Below are 25,015 nucleotides of genomic sequence, written 5' to 3'. Positions count from 1 at the left end.
AGTGACCGTCGTGACAAACCCGTTTACCTTCAGGGACGTCTGATTAAAAAAAATAAACACTCACAAAAACTTAGCATCTAAAGTTCGGTCCTTTCTTCTGTATATGCTCTTCCTTTCAACTGATTGCATCTGCTTGTGAAATGCAAGGGTCTACGATACACAAAACACAATCGGGTGATTCGTTCTGACGATACCGGGAACCCGTGGGAGTGCTCAGCCTCCTCCCGTCCGCTGCCGTCCGTCCAGCCGCCTGATATTGATTGCCCCTGAGTGAGTGCCCGAGAAACTGAATACGTAAGTTTGAAGAGGTTTGAAAAGCTTAAATCTGAAAATCTTCTCATTTACAGAGTAAATGACACACAAACTACCCATAAATATGAAAATGCCCCCAGGTGCTCCATTAGACATCCCTTGTGGCAGCCAGAGCACTAGTTGTAACTTTGTCATGCTTGGTGGCTCAGTTGTTCAACTTTACTTTCCCTTCACGATTTGTCCGGTCATCTGTCACTGTCAATTTATGCAGTAGACATAAACCTTCTAAGCCAGTATGCTTGAAAAAAACACAAGTTTGGGTAAAAATTTGGAGTTGAAATACTGCTAGTTTTAAACCTTGTTACTTCTCATCAGACTAATGCTCTTTTTCAAGGGAATTTACTGAGAATTAATTTTAAAGCAGCATTTTAAAAATGAACCTTTGTATTCACTACATTTAATGTAAAGCACCTCTCTCTGTGGTAGCTCAACTTTTATTTTGTTGTGTTGTTCTGTTGTTGGACTCAAATTTATTACTAACAGGATAAGAGCCAAAGAGTGAGAAATAAAACAGTCTTAAAAACATCTTTCCCCCACCCCTCCTTCCATGTCCTCCCTCCTCCCCCCCAGCAGCACAGGGGGACAGGGAATGGGGGCTGCAGTCAGCTGTTGTTTCTGCCACCGCTCAGAGAGAGGAGTCCTTCCCTTGCTTCTGTGGGGTCCCTCCCATGGGAGGCAATCCTTGATGGATCTCTCCATCGTGAGTCCATCCCTCGGGCAGCAGTTCTTCCCAAACTGCTGTCCCGTGGGTCACTCCTCCATGGGGTGCAGTCCTTCACCAATGAGCTGTACTGACGTGGGTCCCCCACAGGGGCCACAAGTCCTACCCAGGAAAAACCTACTCCAGTGTGGGCTTCCCTTTCCACGGGCTGCAGGTATCGGGCAGGACCCTGCTCCATCTTGGGCCTCCCACAGAGTCACAGCCTTCTTCATGCATCCCCCTGCTCCAGCATGGGCTCCTCCATGGGCTGCAGGGGCCTCAGCTCTGGCACCTGGAGCACCTCCTACCCCTCCTTCTGCACTGACCTTGGTGTCTACTCGGTTGTTCCCATGTTTTCACTCCACTCTTCCCTGGCTGGAATTCTTTCTGCACAACAACCTTCTGTTCTTAAATATGTTATCACAGAGGTGTTACTATTACTCCTAATTGTTTTGGCCTTGGCCAGTGGCAGGAAGTTTGTCCTGGAACTGGCTGGCATTGGCTCCACAAGTCAGGGGAAGCTTCTAGCAGCTTCTAACAGAAGCCACCCCTGTAGGCCCCCCCCCGCTACTAAAACCCAGACACAGAAACCCACTACACACACTTAGATAATATAATTGCTCACATTTGGGGCTTGACTGTATCTTTTATCTTTCTTCATTCTGCAAGGCTCACATCTTGCTTTTCATCCTATTTTCAAAGGAGTTTGCTTCTTTTTTATTTTCCTTTTTTTTTTTTACATTCCAGTTAATTACATGCTTAGCCCTAGCTTTTGCTTTGTTTTCTTTCCTAAAAATGATTTATTTAGGGCTCTCTGCTTAGTTGTAGACAGTATTCTGTGCTGCAGAGTGCCATGGAAGTACATAATGTGATTTTGTTTCATCCAAACAGAGCTTATTTCTCTTGAAAATCACAAGTAGGAAAAAACTGGCATCAACCTGTTTCTCACTGGCATATAATAGAAAGGCCACTGCTTTTGTTTAGGGAGAACTAGTTATGATGATGCAGGTACAGCAGTAGGTATGGAACAGACCTGTTCATACTAAGCAAGGTGCAGTACAGTGACCTTACAGTCAGTGATAAATAGCGTGTGGTATTTCCGGGCTGGGGCCTTGAACTAATCTCTGTGTGGCCTTGGGCTGTGAGCAGTAGCACACTGCTCCATCCAAGCTTCTCTTGGATCACACTTCTTGACATCTTACCCCAATCTCATATATTGCTTTACTTGCCAACCCATGGGTCATGCAATTAATGAGATGAAGGTTGGTGTAACCAGTGTAACCAGTGAAGGTGGAGAGATATGACTGTAAATGTTTTGCAGGCTCTTTTTCTTTTATACCCTTTGTTAAATATTTTAGTTAGAAACAAGTTCCTTTTATCAGCAGTTAGCTTGCAGTCCTGCTGCAGTCTTTTGATGCCTTTTGATTGCCTTAAGCCTCTTTGCCTGTGTCACTTCATCAGGACCCAAAACTAGTTACTAAGATAAAGGACAAAAAACAATCTAAGGATGAAGAAGTCATGAATGATAAACACAAACTAGTTTTTGGAAAAAAGATCAGAAATTAAAGAATGTATTAACATAAAGTTCAGGGTCGTTAAACCTTTATTCCCCCTTTTGTTTCTGGTTCTAATTAAACTCAATACAGTGAAACTAAGGTTTAAAAGAAGAAAGTTTAAAACTCTTAGGCTGGGAGGTAATTTCAGGCATGCAGAGGTGGCTGGCAGAAATAAGGGAATGGAGCTGATTTTAGGCATGTACCAAATTTATGGTCTGTTGAAGAACCTATGAAAATGGCTTCCTGTTTAAAAATGATCTTTCATCTTAAAATGATTGTGATCTTTGTTAGACATTAATTTTCTAGGTAATATATACATGAATTTGAAACACATAATGAAAATATGTATGTTTAAAAATCTGTAATATTTTCAGTACCTCCAAATGGCTGGGTCAGGTAGAGGACGTGCTTCGTTTACCTTCAACATTGAGGCTATTGGATTTGGTAACGGTGCAGCTCTACCTGATGTCATCTGTAAGCCTCCACCACCATTTCCAGTAAGTACAGCCAGTACTGTGGAACACATTCTGTGTTCAGGTAAAGTGTGTTCACACTTGTGTTTAAGTAACATAATGAAATATATTGTGCTGGTTTAAGAGTTAACCAGCAGGGGAAATGAACTCAACTCAGAGGAGAGATTATAAGTCCGAATAACAATTTATTAAAATAATACATTAAGTACAATCATACAAACAAACAATTGGTCTCAACCCACAAAACCCAAATGTATAACCCAGTACCCTGGGGCCTGAACAAAGTGGTGTTCCTCGGGCCCCGCTTGAGTCCAAAGTAAAGGGAGAGGGGAAGAACCTGCTGGTGGGAGAGCTGCTGCAGTCTGGCCAAAAGTGGTGATTGCAGTCCAGTGGTGGTCTAAGTCTGGTTGAGAGCGATGAGATGCAGCCTTCCTCTGGATCCCACGAGTGGGCTGAAAAATGTTCCAAAACTCCAAGATTATATATCCTCCAGTTCAGGCAGGAATGCTTGGTGCTCCCCTCAGGGCGGGGAGTTTCACAAAGGGTGCGAGGACAGAAACATCCTCCTATCTCACAGGCCTCTTAACACCTAGTTTATAGCCTGAGGAGTCAGGCTCTATGGGCAGAGGGTGCGAATAGTCTATCGACAACAATAGTCTAGTTTCTGGGAAATGACATGGAAGGCTATAGAATACAGTTTTGGGTTACACCCACCATGATGAACTGATCTCAGCTGTCCTAACTAGGACATATATGAACAACCCCAAGCAGTTTTGAAGTATTTAATAGAAGTCACTATTTTTCTTATTGCTAATTCCTGTGCCTTTGCTAACTGTTGTTATTATTTATTTATGTTATTACGTTATATATTTAACTAGATTGCTTGCAAGCTGTTAGCGTGTTGAAGTCCTCATCATGATTTGGTTTTCTGGACATTACAGTAGTGGTAACACTGGATACCTAAATTCATCTGAAATTAATTTAATTTAATTGTATAATTAAGGAAGCTTAATTGAGTTTTGGCATTTGGGATGTATTTGAAAATTAAAGGGGAAGAAAGAGCATTTTCTGACTGTGTTTTGCTGTGCAGGGAAGCTTGGACTATTTTGAGGCAGAAAAGTAGTCTTACAATGTTGCAGTTTTATATAAGAGAATTTATCATTTATGTCAGGATTTGATCGAAGTGCATGAAATTTTTTGCAATCTCATGTGCTATGATACAGAACTTGCAAGTTTTACATAAAATTGGTGCTACGCTGAGATTTCTCTGAATAGTTTTCTTACACAAGGCTTTGACTTACGGAACCAGATGCTGTTTATCCTCTTAGTCCAGCATTACAATTAAGCTGTGATTTCATATTACTAAATCATCTGTAACTGTTTCTAATGTGAATGTTGCAGTTGCTTGATAGCGCAGTTCTGTGCCATCTGAATTCTGTATAATCTGCAGGTTCTGAGTTACAGTTAGCCTTGTAGGAGAATTATTAGCACCAGTATATGTAATGTATACCATGGATAAGTTAAAAATGCTTTCTTCCTGTCATTGTCAGGATGAACACCACACTGGGATGTCACACAGAAAAGCCTTTATTTCATACAAACATGGCCAATTTATAGTCTCCCCTAGCCAGTGTATTTCACCACCATTGGTACCCTTACTACATACCCATCTTAAGATTGGCTGCTCTATAGTTTCTGCAGCTCAGGGTCACTCTGGCTATCACAGCTGCCCAACAGCTTCATCCTCCCTGTCCACTTTCTCATTTTTGTTGTTTACATTCCTTCACAACTTCACATCTCCAAGGGCCCAAGCTGTCCACAGCTCAATTGCCTCCCACATCTTCCTTCTGTGAAGAAAGTTTCAGAAGCAAGCTAAACTTCTCAGGGCAAATCTAGTGCCATTTAAGAAAATCAGAGTTAACCCAGTTGTATAACTAGGGTCAATAAAAAATTCAATGATGGGTCAATGACCAAAAGTGTGTTACAGCTGTTGACTGACACTGAAATAATTTGAAGTAGTGAACTGTTGCTAATAAATATAGCTGTAAGCAGTAAACTCCTTTCGTGGCCCAGCTCTGGGACTTGTGATAGGACTTTCTGCTCTGCAACCTAACACTCAGGTATTTATTGTGCACCATTTGTCATGTGAGAGAAACAACACCCGTTGTGTAATTCTGTCTTTAGGATTCTTGATATTTTTAAACTATTTTTGTGTATTTATCTTTCCCAATGTCAAGATTCATAGTTAAAACAAAAACCAAAAACGAAACCAAACCAAACATCACAAAAAAACCCCAAAAAACACACACAAAAAAACCCCAAAAACCAAACCAACCAAACAAAAAAGCCAACCAACCAACAACCAAAAAACTCCCTACCCAAGAAAATACAAACCCAAAAAAATCCAAGCCTTGACAATTCATTTAAGTTCAGCTGACAGAAACTGAATTGTGTGAGGGCCTGTGTACTACCTGGTTGTATGACAACACTACGTATTCCCATGACAATAGTCATGGAAAAGGTGTCCATGGTATTCAGAAATCATACTTAATGTAGTTAAAACACTGTTTTAGAAGTGGTTAAGGCCAGCACTATGAATGAAGAGAGAAGAAATGGTTTCTGACTAAGGTTAGTGAGAAAAACTGCTTTTGGCTAGTCAGGATGACTATGAGTGACTATTTCACAGTCATTGATTTCTTGATACATTTTTGCAGAAAGAGACAGTCAAGTTATATAAGGTAAAAATTTAGATGTAAACATAGTTACTGTGCATGTCAGAATGCAATATAGTATACTTGTGAAGTAGTGTAATACATAGTTGCATTCTTCTTTTATTAGCTGTGTTTATTGTAGCTTTTGTTAGTGTACCTGTGTATTTGGTGGATATCAAGACCTTATATATAATAAACATGATTTGTACAGAGTACAGACAATAAGCCAGTGCCTCTGAAAACAGGAGAAGATGAAGACTACATGTTGGCCTTAAAACAAGATCTTAGAGGAACTATGAAAAGAATGCCGTACTTTTTGACAGTAGAAGAAGAACATCAAGGTTTGTGAGCTTTTTATTATATCTTTAGTTACTATTCTGGGAAGGCCGATATAGGGAAATGCATGTGTTGAAGATGAGTTTCATACTGAGGAAGAAAAAATAGCAACTTTAAATAATAGGGAATTTTTCTGCTTTTACACTTATTGAAATCATGGGTGACATCCACAAGTGCTATAACTGGAAAGCAACTACTGTTGAAAAAGAAAGGTATGAAACATCTACTCCATTTGTTATACAGTAAGAAACATTTAGACCAACTACATGCAGTCTTTTCAATTATATGCTAGCCTATGCGAGTGCAATAGGCATTTCTACCTGTTAAAATGCCACAAAATTTTGCATTAGAGCAAATAAATCCATAGTAAATACTAGTCTTGAAATTCAGCTTTCATTGTGTAAAGATATACTCAAAATAATCAATGTTATATTTAATGGATGAACATTCTAAAAGGTACTCAGCTTTTTTTCCCCCCTAAGTTCATTCAGGAAATATTAGTACATGTTACTGACAAGTCACTGGAAATGTGAAGACTGAGGTGAAGATAAGTGATTTACTGAGGTTTGCACCAGAAGCAGAGCTGGATTAGAAGCCAGATCTTGATCTTATTCTGCTTGATCTCAGAATTTCTTTTGCTTGCATGTAATTAAATATTGACATAGAGGTGCCTAGTGTAATCCCTTCTGAATTTTGTTAATTTCTGTTCATGGTGTAGTGGTGAATTCTAGATGGTTTTGAGACTGTGCAGTTTTTTTTATTAGACCTTGACTGTTACACTGAATAACACACCTTATTCATTGTCCACTTGTTCTGGTACTAAAGCCCAGTATAAAATGGAGCAGTGCCCTACAGTGTGAGCAGTGAATACACTGCCAGACTGACGTTGTGGTTCACAAAAGGCAGAGTATTTCCTCTGACATGCAGCTGGAAGCCAGCAACCACTGGGACACAGCTCTAATGCAGCACAAGTGCAGACCAGGGTGGACCCTGACAGTGCAGCCACATAAAACTGGTTATGAGGCAAGAACAGATCTGATCCTTGTTTCTAGATCCCTTTATGATGAGATAAGAACTCTAAATGACTCTATTATCACATTGTCTCAGTTTGAAGAGACTGGAATGTTTGCTAAAGAGGATGAGTTATGAGACAAACCAAACTCCTCTCTCTCAGCAATTGTAAATTCAAAATTAAGGGGCTTTAATCGAGGAAGTGTGGAAAAAACAGAAGAAATAACAACCCTTTATTAAAAGATATATGTATGTTGGCAAGAACAGTAACAGAACACAAAAACCCGAGACAGTAGTCCTAGAAAACAAACAAACAAACAAAAAAGTCTGAATGAACACTTCTCTGTCCTTAGCGCAGTTCCAGTCCCGGCCGGCAGGGGGCGCTGTTGGGTCACTGGAGGAGCAGAGCCTGCAGTGCTCGGTGTTGGCCTGCAGGGGGCGCTGTCGGGCTCTGGCGGTCACCATGAGGGGAGGGGTCTGGGGGGGGTCTGGGGTCGTGGGAGGAGCCGAAAAGAAAATGGGGACCCTTCCCCCAATGGGAGAAGGGGGAAAGGAAAACAGTCCACCCCCATGGAACTCACTGTTGTCCTCAGATGACGGTGTCCCAAGGCTCCTCCTTTCTTCTCCCAGTGAGCACAAAAACTCTCTGATGAGAACGCAGCAGGTCCGGGATGGAGACAAAGACAGCCTGCCTGCAAGTCGAGGCCAGCAGTCAGGGCTGACCAGGGCGGGAAGCCAGAAAGCCCGGCCTCCAGGCCTTCTCTCCAAAAGCACGCATGCAAGACCCCCGTCTCCGTCGCAGAGCAAGAGCTCAGCCAAAAACTGACTTCTCCCTTCTAAGGAGTCCAAGCAACCCCCCAAAACTCCTCCCTACCTTCCCCCAGCCTCCAATGGGCCATTCGTTAGGAATGCAGCTCAGCTGGCTAGACCTTTTGTAACGCTAATCACCTCTCTTTCCATTCAAACTCCGTCTTTCCTACAGTGGGGGCAGGGGGAAGAAAAATTCCCCCCTCCTGGATTTCTAACCTATAACACACATCTTCTCTTTCATCTTCTGAGTAAACAAATTTCAATCAGTTTGGATTCTCATTTCACTAGAGGCTTGCTGTGCTTTTGATCTTCTTCAGGCTTGAAGTTTGCTATTTCCATTAGAGGCACAAACCAGGAAACTGGTATGCCTGAGAGCCAGTCAGGGTTATTTCCAAGGAGCCTGCTGCTTTATGAGAAAATGTTATCTCTCTTTTCCAACTTTGCCTTATGTAATTGTTCTTACTGATCACCTCAAAATCATCTTTGTTTCTGCAACCTTCTTTCAGAATGGAGAGATCTCTCTCTCTCTTACTTTGTTCCTTAGTAGAACTACCAGCTTGGAATACTGGTTTTTAATATCAAAATTGGAAATTGCAGAGAAAGCGGGTAGACCACTTGACAGACTGAAATAATGCTCTGAATGTTCTCATCATCTCATCATCTTACCCTTACCAAGGGTAAGTTGGTAAGTTGAGGTAACTTTTTATTAAATCATAAGTCGTACAAAAATGCTGCATCTGAGGGATGCGGTATAATTACATCAGGAGTGGTCTGCAGTTTAAAAAGCTTGTTTTCATATCAGTCATAGTGTGCAGTTGTTTCTGGGACTGCACTCTGGCAGAAGTGGCCTAGTTTTAAGAAAATTGCATTTATCCCCCAGAATAGACTGTTTTTAACTGATCTTTTCTGTTACCTGGTTTACAGCTGTTTGCTCCACTTTATTTCATTTAAAACATCTGGTAGAACTAAGAGGAGGCAGGAGGGGGACTGTAGGCAAGAACTTCATAAATTGGCTTTGCTACAAGAGTGACTGGATTGTTTTAAACCCTCAGCACAACATCTCTGAGCCAAATGGTCCTTGAAAGTGCAAGAAGGGAAACATTTTAATTAGTTGGGATGTAGCTATCTGTCTCCTTATTCAGGTAGTAAACAAAAGCTCCGTATAATGCTACCTGTCAAATTTGATGTGTTAGTGTACCATGTAGAATAGATTTTCATCATTCATTTCACTGCTCATGTTGAGTGAATAGTAGGCATATTCTATAGAAAGTTCTTTATTTTCCTCATTAAATTAGCTATTAATCATTCATATTTTTCCTTTAGGTATATCTGCTATGACTGGGTGACTGCCACCTTGGCAGTGGCTTTGAATGAATTCATTAGTTGTGAGAGGTGTGAGTCAGTCAATGATTTTTTGTACTGATGGTAGTATTCACTAAAGAGCCTTGAGCTGAAATCGAAACTACTGGCTTATTTTCCTCTCTTTGCTGACAGTTTCCTACAGCATCTGTGAATGCCCCTGTTATTTTAAATGCAGGCTCTTTCTTGAACAGTTATAAGAAGGTTTTCTGCTTGCCCTCATCTTAACTAAGTTTAAAATTAAGCTTCATTTATGATATTTTCTTTCTCCCGGCTGAGCAGATATCTGAAGAACAGGATGCCATCCTGAGGAACCTAGACAGGCTCAAGAAGTGGGCCCATGGGAATCTCATGAGGTTTAATAGACAAAGTGCAAGCTGCTGCACGTGGGTTGGGGCAACCCCCAGTGTCAACACAGGCTGGGGGATGAATGGATCAAGAGCAACCCTGCCAGGAAGGATTTGGGGGTGCTGGTGGGTGAGAGGCTGGAAATGAGCCATCAATGTGCACTCACAGCCCAGAAAGCCAAACATGTCCTGGGCTGCATCCAAAGCAGTGTGGGCAGCAGGTCAAGGGAGGTGATTTTGTCCCTCTGCTCTGCTCTGGTGAAACCCCACCTGCAGTGCTGCATCCAGCTCTGGGGTCCCAGCACAGGAAGGATATGGACCCGTTGGAGCAAGTCTAGGGGAGAACACCAAGATGATCAGAGGGATGGAGCAGTTCTCCTATGAGGAAAGGCTGAGAGAATTGGGATAGTTCGGCCTGGAAAATAGAAGGCTTCGGGATGACTTTACTGTAGCCTTCCAGTATCTGAAGGAACTTACAGGAAAGATGGGGCAAGACTATTTATGATAGCATGTAGTGACAGGACAAGGGGAAATGGCTTCCAATTGAAGCAGAGCAGGTTTCATAGATATAAGGAAAAGATTTTTTACTGTGAGGATGGTGAGGCACTGAAAGAGGTTGCCCAGGGAAGTTGGTGGATGCCCCATCCCTGGAAGTGTTCAAGGCCAGGTTGGTTAGGGCTCTGGTATAGTTGAAGGTGCCCCTGCCCATGGCCCTAGGTGATCTTCGAGATCCTCTTCCAACCCAAACCATTCTATGATTCTATGTTAGAAGTGTTTAACTCCAAAGGTCAAAGGCTGTCTCAGTTACTATTTTTTGTACAATACCCACAGAAATGTTTGAATAACGGGTTATTAGTGCAATCGGACTCACTAAGTTTGCATGAAGTGGATTTTGCAGTTTTGCATGGTAATTCGGTAAGTAAAAAGGGGACTGATTTAAAAATACTAAAGTTTTGATATTGCTTTTGTCATTTCAGATTTTAAGTAAGAGGTTTTTTCAATATAAGTAGATGTGCTTACATTGTATGACCACTTATGATGCATTTCTCGGTTTAGTTCTTGTACTGGATTGTACAGTAATGGATTAAAGTGTGTTGCTGCTATTTAGGATGGGATGCAAAGCTTTTCCAGTGCAGAAGTACTGAAAGTCTTGAAAGGTGATGATCAGACTGAGACACAGCCTTTTGAGAACTGGGAATTCTGGATGATTAACATAAGGGTATTAAATGTCACTGACTGGTTTTGTAGCAAAGGTTTGATTGTGAAAATCTTGAGGAGTATAACAGTTAGTGTTACATTTGATGTTTCAACCTAGTTTCCCTTATTAAATCTTCATTTTATAATTTCATGCTTTTCAAGGATAAAAGCATAAATTATAATAATTTTGGAGTGCTTTTTTTGTTTGTTTTTATTTTTTTTATTTTTTTTTTTTTATGTTCTTCAACAAGAAAGTGTTCAATGTGGTAATAAAAAAATACACTGTATGTTTAGTTACAGGAAAATATCAAGGACTATGTCTGGATTGCCTGTTAAATCAGTTGAAGTCAATAACTCTTTGTATCCTTCTCTATAGCAATTGAGAGGTACAGTCAAAAGTACCAGGACAGTGAAAAGGAGCAGAAAACATGGATTCCAGGTAGCATCTGAGGCTAATTTTCTGTTGATCTGTGAAATGTTCTGTTCTTTTAAGTGTTTGATTCATGATTTTTCAAGCAATAAAAAAGTATGAAAATCCTTACCAAGTCATGTGTTTCTTGTTGAGAGTTATTGTCCTTTGCATGTTTTCAGATCAAGGCAAGTATTGTTTTGTCAGAAAAAAAAGGGGGAAAAATCTGATCTTATTTATTTACTGAGTTGTAACAACTGATTTGCAGCAAAAATGCAAGCTTCAGCTCTGACTTCAGTTTTTCTTTTTCCTGACTCACCACACAGATACCAGTTTTGAACTGGGAGCAAACACTGATGTTACTAAAAGTAACCCAACCTGATGTCTGTCATGGGTAGTCATACCTGTATAGCTCACTACTGCAAACTTAATTACATAATGTAAATTGAAGGGCCCATGGGCCACTGGAATGGCTGAACTTGTCTCTTTGGGATAGAGGCCAGTTGTCATTATGTGGGGGAAATGACAGTCTTGAATCCAGTTCCTCGATTTAAATTACAGCTAGAATTCCCTAAAACTGTTGTATGCTAAGACATTTCGGCATCCATGTAAATAGGATCAAGAACAACAGGGGCCTGTTTCTTTCCTTGGTGAGTTACAGGGAGAGGATTACTGCAGTAAATCATCATTTTTCTATATTAGAACTATTTTCTGTACAGATTGGAGAAGACTCCCAAGAGAGATGAAACCAAAGAAGACAACCAAAAAAGGTACATTATATATTTTTAAGAAGCAAATAATACTCACTAATTGAGAGACAGAAGACATACTGGAGCTGGTTAGAGGAAAAAATATTGTAGAAATGTTAATTAGTCCAAATAATCAGGTCTTTTGGCAGATTTTTTTCTAAATAATTTACTAGTCTGCCTGCCTTTTGTGGTTTTTGCTTTGTTTTTATAGGATGTTTTAACTTATTTGTACAGATTTATCTTCCTTTCCTGACTCCTATATGGAGGTATTTCACTATACATGTAGCAGTGAAAAATTAAAAAAAAAAACAAAAACACAAGCCTTTTTATTTTGAAAGCTTGTATCTTAATCAATACTCACCCCTCTATTCAATAAGTAACTGGCTGTTCAGATTTCCTTTATATTTTGGTTTCTCAGTTATTTATTATTTGGTTGAGTTTTGCTTTTTTTTTAAGCCTTTTATATGTGGTTTAATGTCGGTTGTTTTCTGTTTTCCCTGTTTTTACCTTTTTTGTCTGTTTTCAGCTTTCTTCTGCAGAATTATGAACCAGATCCTTCAACAGCAGTTGGAGCTGGTATTGGCTGTTCTTTTAGGAAAAAAGATTTTGTTACACAGCATCATTTGTTTCAAAGCATTTTCTAGTGTGCATGATTTTTTTTTAAGTTCCCTATAGAAAGCTGTTGTTCTGATGATGTGAAATAACACTTGGGCTCCTGTATCTAGCCATCTATTTATATATAATTTTATATTTTCTTATTTTTTTTGTCCAAGTCCCTCATGTGGCATTTTTCAGTTCAAGGGTATAATAGAAAAAGAAATGGAAATGTGCAGTAGTGACAAAGACTGGCTCAACTGGAAGCTTTGTTCCTTTTAATAATGTCATTGAGAAGCATGGTACTAAAGGTAAACTGTAAGATTCAACTGAAAATCAAATACTTATTTGCAAAATCTCTAAAGGTGGGACCAGAATATACCTACTTTTTTCCCCCCGACAAGAGGAAACCACTGGCTTTTGTAAGCCCATGCACAATAGGTAGCTCCCCAAGATCAATGAAATAATAAATAACTATTAATCCTTGTTTAAAAAATATTATGATTAAGAGAAAATCACTGCTCACTGTGGGATCTTTCCTCTTTCTTTAGTGCCAGTTTCTCTATTGGCTCTTAAAAGTATATTTTCCTACATGGCTATAATGGCAAAGAGATCAGGTGGTCATCAGAATTTGATTGGATTAAAAAACAGCCTCCCTCGAAAGCAAAAACTATGTGGTTTAGTTTTTTGGGGGAATTCTGTTGATACAGAGGGCATACAAAAGTTATATGACTCAGGACATTTGTATGTAGCTGGTCAGTGACACATCAGCCCTCCTGGTACATATCTTGCTTGTATTTTGAGGACAGCTGACTTAGGTGACACTTTAACCCTTGTGGAACAAAGGTGAGTGAGTCAAGAGAATTTGCACAGAAATTCAGCCAGACTTCCTACCATTCCCCATTGTAATATGCAGGAGTGGTCTGGGGATCCCTACACAGTTGCATGTACAGGGACAGCTTTATTTTTACACGTCTCTCCCTTCCTCTTTCTAGTTTCCCTGAATGTTTTAACCAAAGATCTGACCACCTGCCTTCTTAGTGACAAAACTTTGGATAAAATTCCATATCTCTCCCACACTGACCCTGGGCTATGGAACACAGTATTCTAGATACCAGCACTGCCTGCAAACAAAACAAAAAAATAAACAAAAGGAAAAAGAAAAAAAAAGAAAAAAAAAAGGTGCTGACTGGGTTCAGATGACATTGTAGGCCAGCCATATGCATATGTATATAGCAATCAGGTACATGCATTTTAGCCCAAGTACTTCGAGAGTGGGTATTTGGAAGTCAGATTAGATTGTATTCCCTTGCCCCTCTAAGGTATATGATGTAGAGAACTATTTCACTTGAAGTTCTACTAAAGATTGGTCAGTATCTCTAATTTCATGATAAGGGCTAAAGATGCTTGGCATTTAAAGACAAATCTTACATGTCTGTTCTATCTGCATTTAATCTAAAAGCCTGCAGGAGTTTGTGCAGAGATGATAATTCTGAATTGCACTTGACACTTGTTTTCCTTAAAAGCCTACTTCATTCTGGATGTGTTTGCTTTGATGTTGTTCATATTTTACAGAGCAGATTGACTCCCCTCAGCTCTTTGCAGTGCTTTAGTCACATAATTGTTTCCTAGGCAAAACACTGAAATAAATTCAGTGTTACCTATGGCAAATGCTTTTGACAAAATACAGTTGTTTGCTCAGCAGTTCTCAGGGTTCTGCTTCCTTGAGTATTAGGCTGGTATTTGGGCAACTTTGATACAGGGTGCTGCAATTCAGGTATCTCTTACCTGGGTGTATGGAATGCTATTTTTGACCTTTGCTCCACCATATAATTAATCAGGGAGTAACCTGGTAAAGATTATGTTCATGAATCAGGGGGCTAGGTGCAAATACATTCTGTGGACTCATTGGATGAGAGCCAGCTATGGCCCAAGAGCCATGTAGCTACAGTAACCATGCCTTCTGTGTTACAGCTAATGAACTGTTGTGTTCCTTTTTTTAAATCTACTTATTTGAAACACCCAGCTGTCATTACTGTGTTGTATAAATTAGTAACAATGAATTTCTATCTTTTCAAGATGATGAAAAATAACAAGTGAGATTTTGTTCTAGTTTCATAACATATTGTGAGCAGGTAGTTGACAAGTCTTTTGTGAAGCTGGACATCATACTTTAGCCAAACCTTTGGTCAACTACTTGTTCAAACTGAATTTCAGATTGGCCTTCTAGGCATGTCTTACATAAACCAGGCACTTACACTTCTATGAATGATGTAGCTCAAAGTCTAAAGTAATTTTAATACAGCCAGTATAGGATTTCCCTGGCATACTCAACATGTAAGCATGTAAAACCAAGTAAAACAAAAGAATTTGTGCTTTCCGTATTAAAAAAATAATAGTGATGTATTTTATTTCACCAGGTGCAAAATCAAAACAGGCAAAAAACTTTGAGCCTAAAAGTAATCTGGATGTGATAAAAAAAATTGAGGTAAGATGTGCATACTCTTTCTAAATTGTACACTAGAGATTGCTGAAGGAAAATGAAACCTAGTATGTTTTTTGGTACAAATGAAATAACCAGAACAGCCTTTATTCTGGCCTTGGCATGTTACTCTGGCAGGCAGCTATTCTGCACTGTGGTGGCACAAGAGTTAGAGTAAGGATAGAGCCTGGATAGCTCCTGTTTGTACCTGAACACAACAACCAGTTGCTCTTCACTGGGTAGCAATACAGACTAATGTGAACAGCAGAGCTACTGTTGGAGCTTACTGAAGGAGAAACTGGTGCCAGAGCTTTTAAATCTATTGCTGTTTCACCATTCTACTGATGTGAGAACTTAAACAATTTAGTAAGTTGAGAGGGAAGAAACACAGAAAGAGAAACCTCTCTTTTGCAGGCAATTACTCGCCATGTGGGAATGGGAAGCTTAAAGGTGGAACACCTTTGTATTTTTTCTTGTAGTGATCCATCAGTTGTTTGGTGCAGTTATATTATTACATAGAGTATATTGTATTGCTTTATCAATTAATGACATGGCCTTCTTCTGTCAACTGTGCTCGAAGTGGATGGTAAAGGGAAATCATCATCTCAGTCTGTAACACAAGCCATGCTTTTTTAGCCTTTAAGTGCGATGGCTGATGCTTGACCAAGTCTGTATGAAGTTCCTGTGCTTCACATCATATTGGTTTAAATGTCAGCATTTTCACAGCATTGTTATGCTATCTTGCTGTTAACTGCAGCTTAATATTTTGGTATTATGAATTGCTTTCGCTGTAATATGGGATTACCTTGTAAAGCAGATTGCCTTATGACAGGAGTTGGAAAAGAAGGATGATGAAGAAGAAAAATCTGAAGATGAGAAAGACAAAACAAAAGACAAAGAAGGTGAAGATGATGAAGAAGCAGAAGAACCAGATGAATATGATGAAGAGGAACATGAAGAGGTATAATGTTAGTTTTCCTCTTTATACATTGAGTACTGTATTGGCTGGAAGCCAAAGAAATGTCCCTAGCTTCTCAGATGCCAAGGGAGAGTTGTTGTGGGAGGCATTATTACATTAATGATCTTTGTTGCACTCTATTTTGTTGTAGTTCATTTAAATGGGTGTTTTAGACTTATTATTCACAAAGAGCTCCGAGAAAAGATCTTGCACACAGGAATGTGTCCTGCCACAATCAATACATGCAATTACTCTTTTTCATCACTAAAACAGTGATGCCTCTTCTTTCATAGGTATCAGAACTTCATTGCAGTATTTTCCTTTTTCTTTGCCAAGAAAATAAAATCTACTACTGTTTTAAAAGGTGGGCACTCAAGTGCAGTTTAAAGGATGTTTCTTTTATAAATTGTCTTCTCCACAGATAAAATGATAGATTTTTTTCTTCAATTGGTTTAGGAAAATGACTACATTTCCTCCTATTTTGACGATGGAGATGACTTTGGTGCTGGCAGTGATGACAATATGGATGAAGCAACATACTAACTGTGGTTGCTAGGTGCTACACTGCTCAAGCCTTACACTACTTGAAGTAGAATTCTGGAGGTAGGCTGAATATCAACAGACCTAATGCTTTAGCTCCATTGGTTTTAAACACACTCTCCAAAACCACATTGGAGTTTAATTGTATTATGCTGTAAGAGAGGATATGAGATCCTTTGTTTTGTTCTTTTGCCAAGTGTTTTGCAGATGTGCGCCTTTTTAAGGTCTTCTGGAATGCCTCCTGATGGAGTAAGCTATATGCCATTGTGTCACCTCTGCACAGAAAAAGAATGTATGCATTTTACTTGAAATTGTGCCTAAGCATTTGCACTAGTCAGTTCTGTGCCTCAGCAGTGAAATCTTGAAACCAGTCATGAAATTCTTGATGACTGCAGTAAAAGAGATATGACCTTTATGGACATAAACTGCTTGCATTTGGCAGCTGACTTCTCTGAAGAAGCTTATGTAACTTCTGAGTTCAGGTGACTAGAAATAATTGATGACTAAGCACTTTAATATAAACTGACTTGAAAAAACCTTAGAAATATAGACAAACAATATGACAGTAATTTGAAAAGCCATTACTGTAGTTAGAAGAATACATTGCCTTTAGTATTTTGGTAAAATGTATTACATTACCTTTATGAATCACCTTAAGTCATAATTAAGGACAATTTGATTTAAAAAGAATATATGGCAGAAGTTAGGAAATTACAAAATCCCGGTTTCACAAGTTAGTGAAAATTTCAGTCCTTTGCCTCAGTTTCTCTGCCTGTTACAGTCTTTCTTACCTCACAGAGCTGTTAAGTGAGAAGGGAGATGACATGTATCTATGTAATTGTTAATGCATTTGTTTACTTCCTACAGAACAAACAAGACAGAAACGGACAGCAAATCAATAGAAAATAAAACCCAAAAATGTAAGAAAAGAATGTGGTGCAGTATTTTAATGCATGAGGTTTTAATTAGAAAAGCAAGGGGAGAATGCTAAGAATAGCAAAACCAGAATGTTTGGAAACATCAATTTTATTTAAGAACAAAAGCTGAAGTTTTGAAAATTTATTACTGAGTTTGAATACAGTAACAGTGCATTCTTTGTGTCATCTTTTGATGGTACAAAATATTATTGGTCAGTGTAATTACATTACTATTGATTGTTGTAGTTTTTTGGGTTTTGTTTTTGGGGTTTTTTTTGGATTTTTTTTTTTTTTTTACTTTCTTAAAACATGTTCCTGTTAACTAGTGCTGTTACTGGCTCTAATGAAAAGTTTTAAACAAAACCAATTCTTTTTATCAGCAAAGGAAACTACAGTAGTTTTCCTTGCATGTCTGGCATTCTGTCAAGCAGTACTTCACCTCACTTGACTCGGAAACAGTTCTGCATTATTCTGTGCACTTCTATATGCAGTAAGAATTTAGTCCTTAAGGTGTAGCTTTTAAATGTTCTGATAAAATACGTATCATATGTAAAGGAAATTAAACTTAAATGCTATGCAGGTCACACCTCAGAGGTATACCACTTTTATTTTGAAGTGTTTATTGACTACAAATGTTTAATAAAGATTCTACTGCATTGCATAGGAAATACATTCTTTCAGTTTTTTTTAACATCACACATGTCAGCAGTTAGGTGTGCCTGCTTCTTGTGGGTGATATACAAAACAGAGATAGAAGATGTGAATGAAGTAAGCATGCTGAAAACTAAATTCACTTGCCATAACTGTAACTGCTGCTGCTGGCTGTTTGCCCCATGCAGGGTGAACAGTGAGACTCCTTCCTGTATCCTGATAGCAGACAGTAGTTCTTGAGGACCAATGACTTCCTCCACCCATCATACTGCTAGTGGATGAGACAACTGCCTCCCTGCTGCCCTGTTGAGAAATACTACTCTAGCAAAAATCAGGTCTTTTTGAGACCTTTGAAAGGTAAACTGTAGTCACTGTCCTCCAGAGGGAACTGCAAAGTCTTAGGCTGGGCCCTCTACGACTGGTTTAACAATGGCAAATAAGGCCATTGCTTAGGTACATGTCAAGTTCTGCAAGGACACAGCTCTGTGCTAAGGCACTTTTAAAGAGCAGTGAGATTGTGCTCTTCAAGAGGTGCAACTCTTTTTAGAAGCTGATTTTCTGATCGCTTAGAATTTATTGCAAGACCATAATGACAATGAAACTGTTCTTTGGTTGTTGGCAGACTTCAGATTTTTGACAGGCATCTATTCAAATCCTGTATTTACAGTACAGAAGAAGAAGATTGCTTTCCGTGTGTAGTCATATCACCATCTAAGAATTTCACTGGTCTCTACCTTAATTTTTCATATCTACTTCTGGGAATTTACAAGTTCTCAGAAACTTATGCGGAAAAGTTCCAAGTTTACAAGGCATGAACAGGATAAACCATTAAGGCTGCAGTTACGGTATGCTAGATGTAAATGCTATATGCAGCTACTGCCAACAAAATGCTTGCTAGCCAAGGATTTTTATTTTAGATCATACATAAAAACTGGCCAAAACAAATACAAGTAGGGGCCTCCTGTAATAAAACATGCACAGTATGTACAGCTAAGAATATATTATATGCACCACTTTCACCGCTGTCTAAAATAAAACCTTTATTTTACATGTATTACTTATGTTCTTCTAAAAGCAGAAGAGTAGAAGTATTTAAAATAAGACTTGCATCCTCACCCAGAAGTGTTTTACAAAGTTGTATTTTCAGGCTTTATAAAAGTTATACAAAGACTATTTGTGACAATATATTCCAAAGAATAGCAGTTTTAAAACATTTCAATTTTATATGATCCAACAGTGCAATACGCACTTAAGTTAAAACCAACTTCCTGATCAATATGTTGCAATTGATCCAAAAGGTGATTTACAACTCAGTTATTTTGTGTCTTGTTGTTGTTTTTATTTTTAAGAAGTCAGTTTCTGGAAGACTTAACTTTACAGATTTTAACTTAAGTCAGATTTAAGTTTCTTACAGAGCAGTTACCCTGTTTATCCAGAGCTGATGTGATGATGCATTTCCAGTTGTGCTGAACTTTGGAAAAAAAAAGTAAAGATCCCTGCATCCTGGAGAAAGCCATGTCAGCTGATCTTTGTAGTTTACCAGGACCAGGAGTCCTACAATCTTGGAAAAAGACCTACTGCATCTTCTGATAAAAAGTGCTGCATGAAATAAGCTATGTCATACATTTGTAAAAACATTCCAGGCTCTTGATTAGAATGTAATACAGTCCAGTTAAAGAGCTGTCCCTTTATGTTTTTCCAAGGACTACTTATCCTAAGGTAAATCAAGGGGACAGTAAGCCACAGGTATTCCAACACTGTAAAGGCCCAAAGCCTGGGACAAAGATCTCTTCATCTGTGCCACCATATAACAAAAAGCATCAGTTAACCACAGACTTCTGTATCCTTACATCAACAGACAGAGACCTTCCTGACCTAGTCAGACCACAGCCAAAGTTAATTTCACTTCTACACCAATGGCAATTTAATACCCATCAGTTCAGGTATGTGCAGTAAATGAGGCTTATGTTGCATCATCACAATAGCTAACTTAACGTGCTTTGATGAATCTGTAAGAAATGGAAGGATAAAGTATTAGAACTGTTGAGATTTCAGGAACAGAATGATGGGGGAAGAAGCAAACTAGTAAATAAGCTTGCAGCAAAAAAGCTGACACATTATATACCAAGTTTCATACCTTACAGTAAACATCTGTCTTCATGTGCCAAAGCTCTCTTGTCTGGACTAGAGTAAATCCTTTTAAAGTTTTAACCCTAGAAGCTGTATCACTTTAGCCACCAAGAAGTATTTTGCAATGCGGTTTTTCATATAGCATTACCTAGAACTGGTACCTCAGTATTTATATTTGTGTTATTGGCATATTGTCTTCGTGAAATGAACTATTACTGTAAAAGATCTTTGAAAACAAGGGTTATGTGAACCATTAAGTTCATGCCTGTTTGTAATCTCTTTTCTAGTGCAGAGACTATGAGTAGGCTCACTATCTCCACAGCTGCCCCTCTGAACAAAGGGTTCAAGAGCCACAGGTTCACATACCTAACTGTATACCATTTTCGCTCAAGCTTTGGCCTGCCTTCAATTTCAATATAATACAAGTTAGCCAATTCATGTTCATACACTTGGCATGCCAGTGAAGACTATCTGCGCCAAGAATAGATGGGGTCTTACTCTCAGAACCTGATAAAGCACTTTGAAATAACTCAATAGTAAGGAAACATTTACTTTACCAGATTTTTTTATACTATATATATATATATACCTATATACTTAGTCAAGACAATGGAAAGCTTACAATAGTTGTGTAAAGGATACTGATTATTTTTCCACTTCTCTCTTTATAAGTTATAATCAAGTTAGTTAATCTTGGGTTTTAGTAATGAATAGTATTTTGAGCAGGGCAATGGAGTTTTGCTCCACAAGGTAAACACAACAAAAAAAATTATAGGCACCATCTCAGTTTTTATTTAAAAGTATTCTGAGTACACAAGTAACTCCTTCTTTCTGTATGAAGAGTCCAGAGTTGTTGTTTTTTGTTTTGTTTTGATTGTTGTTGGTTTGGTGGGGGAGGGGAGAAAAAGAGGGGAAAACCAAGGTTGATCATGAAACTCCATGTGAAACATTCAAGAACAGATGAAATACACTACTATGTAAAGAAAACGTCTGAAGCTGCAACTTGTCTATTTTGCTGCAATTTGCTATCAGGCATTAAATCTCATTTGAAGTTTTCTAGGAGATTTCAGGAAAAAGTGTTTGAGGTTCATGGGCACAAGACCATTAGCATATGGTCCTGAATTGAGATTGGCTGAAGGGGGAAAAAAAAAATTCATGTTACAGCAAGGTGCCACACTTCTGCACTTCTTTCATTCCTACACACAGCTGACCAGATGAGAATGCAGTCCAGTCAGTTTTCAGCAGCATATCACAGAAGAATGTGAAGTTTCAGGACGACTCTCTCAACTGGACTGTGTTGAAGCACAGTGTCACACACAGAGAAAACAAATTATCCTACTGCCTACATTGAAAAGTACTGTAGAAGGGGTTGACCACAGGCACAAGAATTAAAGATTCTGGCTTAAGTATTTGCTACTGCCTCTGTAGAAGTCACTTGTAAAAAAGGAACTTCATAGTGGTAACTAATTATGGAATGATTGGGTTCTAAAAAAAAATCTTACTCTATAAGAAAGAGAAAAATATGAGAACAGCATTTTAATTGACAACTGTAAACCTGATATTAAAAAGTGAAGAGTACTATGAATTCTATAAATATTTTCATATGTTTAAAAGTTAAGATATCCCCATATGCCCATTTCTGGGCTGTAAAACGCACAGTGAGACTCCTTGTGTGTTAGTTCAAACTACATTTTTTCACCTCATCATTAATTAAAAAACATATGTCTATCAAAATAGAAAAAAGTGCAACGCTTCAGAGATGATTTTATAGCTTAATTTGTATCCCAGTCTTGCAAACTGCCTGTCTTAGGCATATTCAGAGATTACATGATCCCCAGAAATATCCCTGTGGTGGAACACTACCCATGAGGGCAAGTCATACATCAGTACTCGTTTCCTCTGCGTTCCACGTACATTTCGCATTCTGTGGTTTCCCCTTTGCCTAACACTATGTTATGTGTCTACCAATAAGTTACATGTGGTACTCTGTTGTTAATGCTGAAAGTCTCCTTGATTATCAACATTGATAACATTCGCTGGATTTATTCCATTTTCTATTTGTTTCTGATGCGATACTGCTGTGACAAACAAATGGGAAGATTCCATTGTAGAATGGTGACTGACATCTGCTTTCACCAGAACTTCGTAATACAGGAGATAAAAAACTGGAGTTACTATGCCAATGATCAACATAATCACTACCGCTGTCCACCATCCTATACCCCAGTCTGCTCCGTAGTAAGGATCCTTGCTTTTTTTAGTTTTACCATCAGTTTCAAAACAAACCTGTTGGGCTGCTAAAGCAGAAACAACTTCATTAAGATTCTCTTTCTTTGTATCATTACACTTCACTATTTCTTCTATATCTCGATCCACTTCTTTTAAGAAGTTGCCAGCAGTCTCATTAGCAGAGAATTTATCAGAAAGTGATGTTTCCTGCACTTCTGGGGAATAGAGAGCAGGCCGAAGGACTTGTCTTCCTTTTGGGGAGACATGCGTTTCAGTCAATACACTAAACTTTTTCACCGGAATTTTAACAGACCTCAAGGCAAAGAAATCTTGATCGTTGATAAGATTGTTAACTCTCTTGATATCTGCAACCTAAAAATAGGAACAACAGTTAAAACACTGCAGCCCCATTGAAACACAACTCTCTTAATAGTACCATACCCTTCAGAAATATAAGTCTTTCCTATGGAAACAAAGGCAAGACCTTTATTTTGCTTTACTTTTTTTTTTTTTAAACCAGATACCCATTCAAACAGTATGAAGTGAAAGAGGTCAAAGACCAAATCTGAACAACATTACAGCAAGAAGTAAATTAATTATGAGGTAACAAACCTTGTCACTTCATATAAGAAGACTGAAAGTCACTTCACACATATGTGTTTACGTAATGTATGTTCATCCATCGCTTGGTAACTATCTCTGTGAAATGAATGAGATTTAACCTCTGTTTTCAAACGACGTAACTTACTGAGTTTCTAATTAAATTGAAAACTTCTGAATTAGGAATATTACAAATTAGTGAGTTTCCAATTTATCTAGCCACAGCTGTGTTTTTCGCTGCTTCTGAGGGCTAAGACAGAAATCAAGCATAACTTAAAAGTATCATCCACCCTACCCAAGTCAGCTCTCCCCTTTCCCTATCCTTGCTCAAAATGAATCTCATTTTGCTCTCAGTAAGTTCAGATTTTAAGTCTAATGTGAAAAATACTCTGCAGGGATTTAAGTGCCCTTGGATAATCATTGGCTTTCACTCTGAGATAGGAACTCCCTCACCACAGAGGGCACAGCCACAAACCTCACTGTAATGAAGTACTTCCAACCCAGTGCTTTTCTGCAACACCTGCAAAGCACGCAGGAATTGTGCCCATTTTAAGATGCACTGTACCCAAGTTCACATCAATCAACTTAATAACATGAATAAGTTTTTCAGGTCCTATAACAAGGTATTTGTTTTGTGTCCCATGTGGAATAAATTGGATTAGCATAAAAAAATGCCAAATGCAGCATTTACCCAGTGGTTAGTGATCCCACCACAACGCAAGTTATACTTTTTGCCTAAAACTCCAGGATCGCTCTTCCACATTCTCCTGAATTTCCAAGAAAGAGCGCAACTCAGTTATCTCATTTTTTATTGAAGCCTGATCTAGTAAACGTGCCCCAAATACTTAATTGCAGTGGGTTCTGAAGCCAAGAACTGGGTAATGAGGCTAAGGTCTGCCATGATTAGGAAATAGTTATGTCAAGACTTTAGTACCTAAGCTCACAACAGGAGGCCCCCAATTCTGTTTCTGCCTGAAAAATTAGACAACAGCAAGAGTTCTGTAAAATATGGATTCTGAATGTGACCTCTTGGCCCATGCACACTTAGCAGTCAATCCCACCAAAACACACCACTGATTTTGTGTTAAAACTGAAAAAGCGAGCCATGACAGATGCCACCGCCTTAATTAGTACTGGCCAGCCAAAATTACTGGGTAGGCAAGGCATTGAGCGGACTAAGGTAAGAACTGAGCTAGAAGCAGCGAGCACCAAGACGGGCGTACAGGGGCAGAACGTTCCCAACGGTACAAGAAGTTCAAGCTTAAAATATTCAGGCAATTTAGCAGAACTCAGAATAAGACTACAGAGGGTTTTCCCCCTACTATCATGGAATTAGGGCTCCACACAAACCTTTAAGTGGTTCAGCAACTACCCCCCTCAGCACCAGTCTAACAGCGAGGATGGCACTGAAGTGACGACCTTTGACTGTAACGTGTGGTCTCTCAGAGCGCCACAAGCAAAGCCACGCACTTGTTCGTGCGCTTTCAGTAGCTTTCGGGGTTAAAGCCCACGGAACCGGAACGCTGCTGCCACACTGACACCCTGACGTCAGTTTCCACTCCTGAGGCCCGCGGCGTCCCCACGGCCCTTACCGAGCAGCAAAACTGCAGCGCGATCGCGTTCAGCGTGTCCCCTTCCCGGATGTCCCTCGTCAGCAGCACGATGTCATCCAGCCTGTCCCTGGACGTGCTCCGCCGGACCTTCTCCCTGCCCCGCGGCCGCAGCTCCGACACCTCACCCTCTTCCTCCGGGCCCTCGCTCTCGGCGCTCACCACGGGGTACAGGTGACCGCCGGCGGGCGGCTGCGCCACGGCGGGTCCCTGCGGGCCGCTGCCCGCACCCCTGCCGGCCATACTCCGCAGGCGGCCCTACAACGCACCGCGGGCGTGGCACCCTCCAAGGCGAGCCCCACCCCGGCGGCGGCGGCGGCGGCGGCTCCTCCTC

General features: G+C 39.5%; 2 protein-coding genes across 5 annotated transcripts; one reads left to right on the top strand and one right to left on the bottom strand.

The window, feature by feature from the left end:
* Window positions 1-257: 257 nt before the first annotated feature.
* Window positions 258-17,778, top strand: POLR3G (RNA polymerase III subunit G). 4 transcript variants are annotated; one of them, XM_051782693.1, is made up of 10 exons: window positions 258-294; window positions 2,943-3,065; window positions 5,964-6,093; window positions 11,189-11,251; window positions 11,941-11,991; window positions 14,985-15,052; window positions 15,879-16,007; window positions 16,298-16,368; window positions 16,461-16,607; window positions 16,742-17,778. In XM_051782693.1, the coding sequence occupies exons 2-9, from the start codon at window positions 2,952-2,954 to the stop codon at window positions 16,558-16,560; spliced, it is 726 nt and encodes a 241-aa protein (XP_051638653.1). In that variant the 5' UTR covers window positions 258-294; window positions 2,943-2,951; the 3' UTR covers window positions 16,561-16,607; window positions 16,742-17,778. The 4 variants fall into 4 exon arrangements, 3 of the variants coding, with proteins under 3 accessions (XP_051638653.1, XP_051638654.1, XP_051638656.1); XR_007903736.1 differs by lacking the exon at window positions 16,298-16,368; XM_051782694.1 differs by lacking the exon at window positions 16,298-16,368 and having other exon boundaries at window positions 16,461-17,778.
* Window positions 17,779-21,763: 3,985 nt separating this feature from the next.
* LYSMD3 (LysM domain containing 3) lies at window positions 21,764-24,992 on the bottom strand. Its single transcript, XM_051782684.1, has 2 exons — window positions 24,664-24,992; window positions 21,764-22,843 (listed from the first exon to the last, which is right to left on the bottom strand). The coding sequence occupies exons 1-2, from the start codon at window positions 24,922-24,924 to the stop codon at window positions 22,235-22,237; spliced, it is 870 nt and encodes a 289-aa protein (XP_051638644.1). The 5' UTR covers window positions 24,925-24,992; the 3' UTR covers window positions 21,764-22,234.
* Between the last annotated feature and the right edge of the window lie 23 nt (window positions 24,993-25,015).

The sequence above is a fragment of the Manacus candei genome, unplaced genomic scaffold, assembly GCF_025592945.1.
Source record: "Manacus candei isolate 608988 ecotype Guabito, Panama unplaced genomic scaffold, ASM2559294v1 h1tg000016l, whole genome shotgun sequence".
NCBI lineage: Eukaryota > Metazoa > Chordata > Aves > Passeriformes > Pipridae > Manacus > Manacus candei.
The sequence above is the reverse complement of the archived record's forward strand: the minus strand, read 5'-3'. Positions and strand labels throughout refer to the sequence as shown.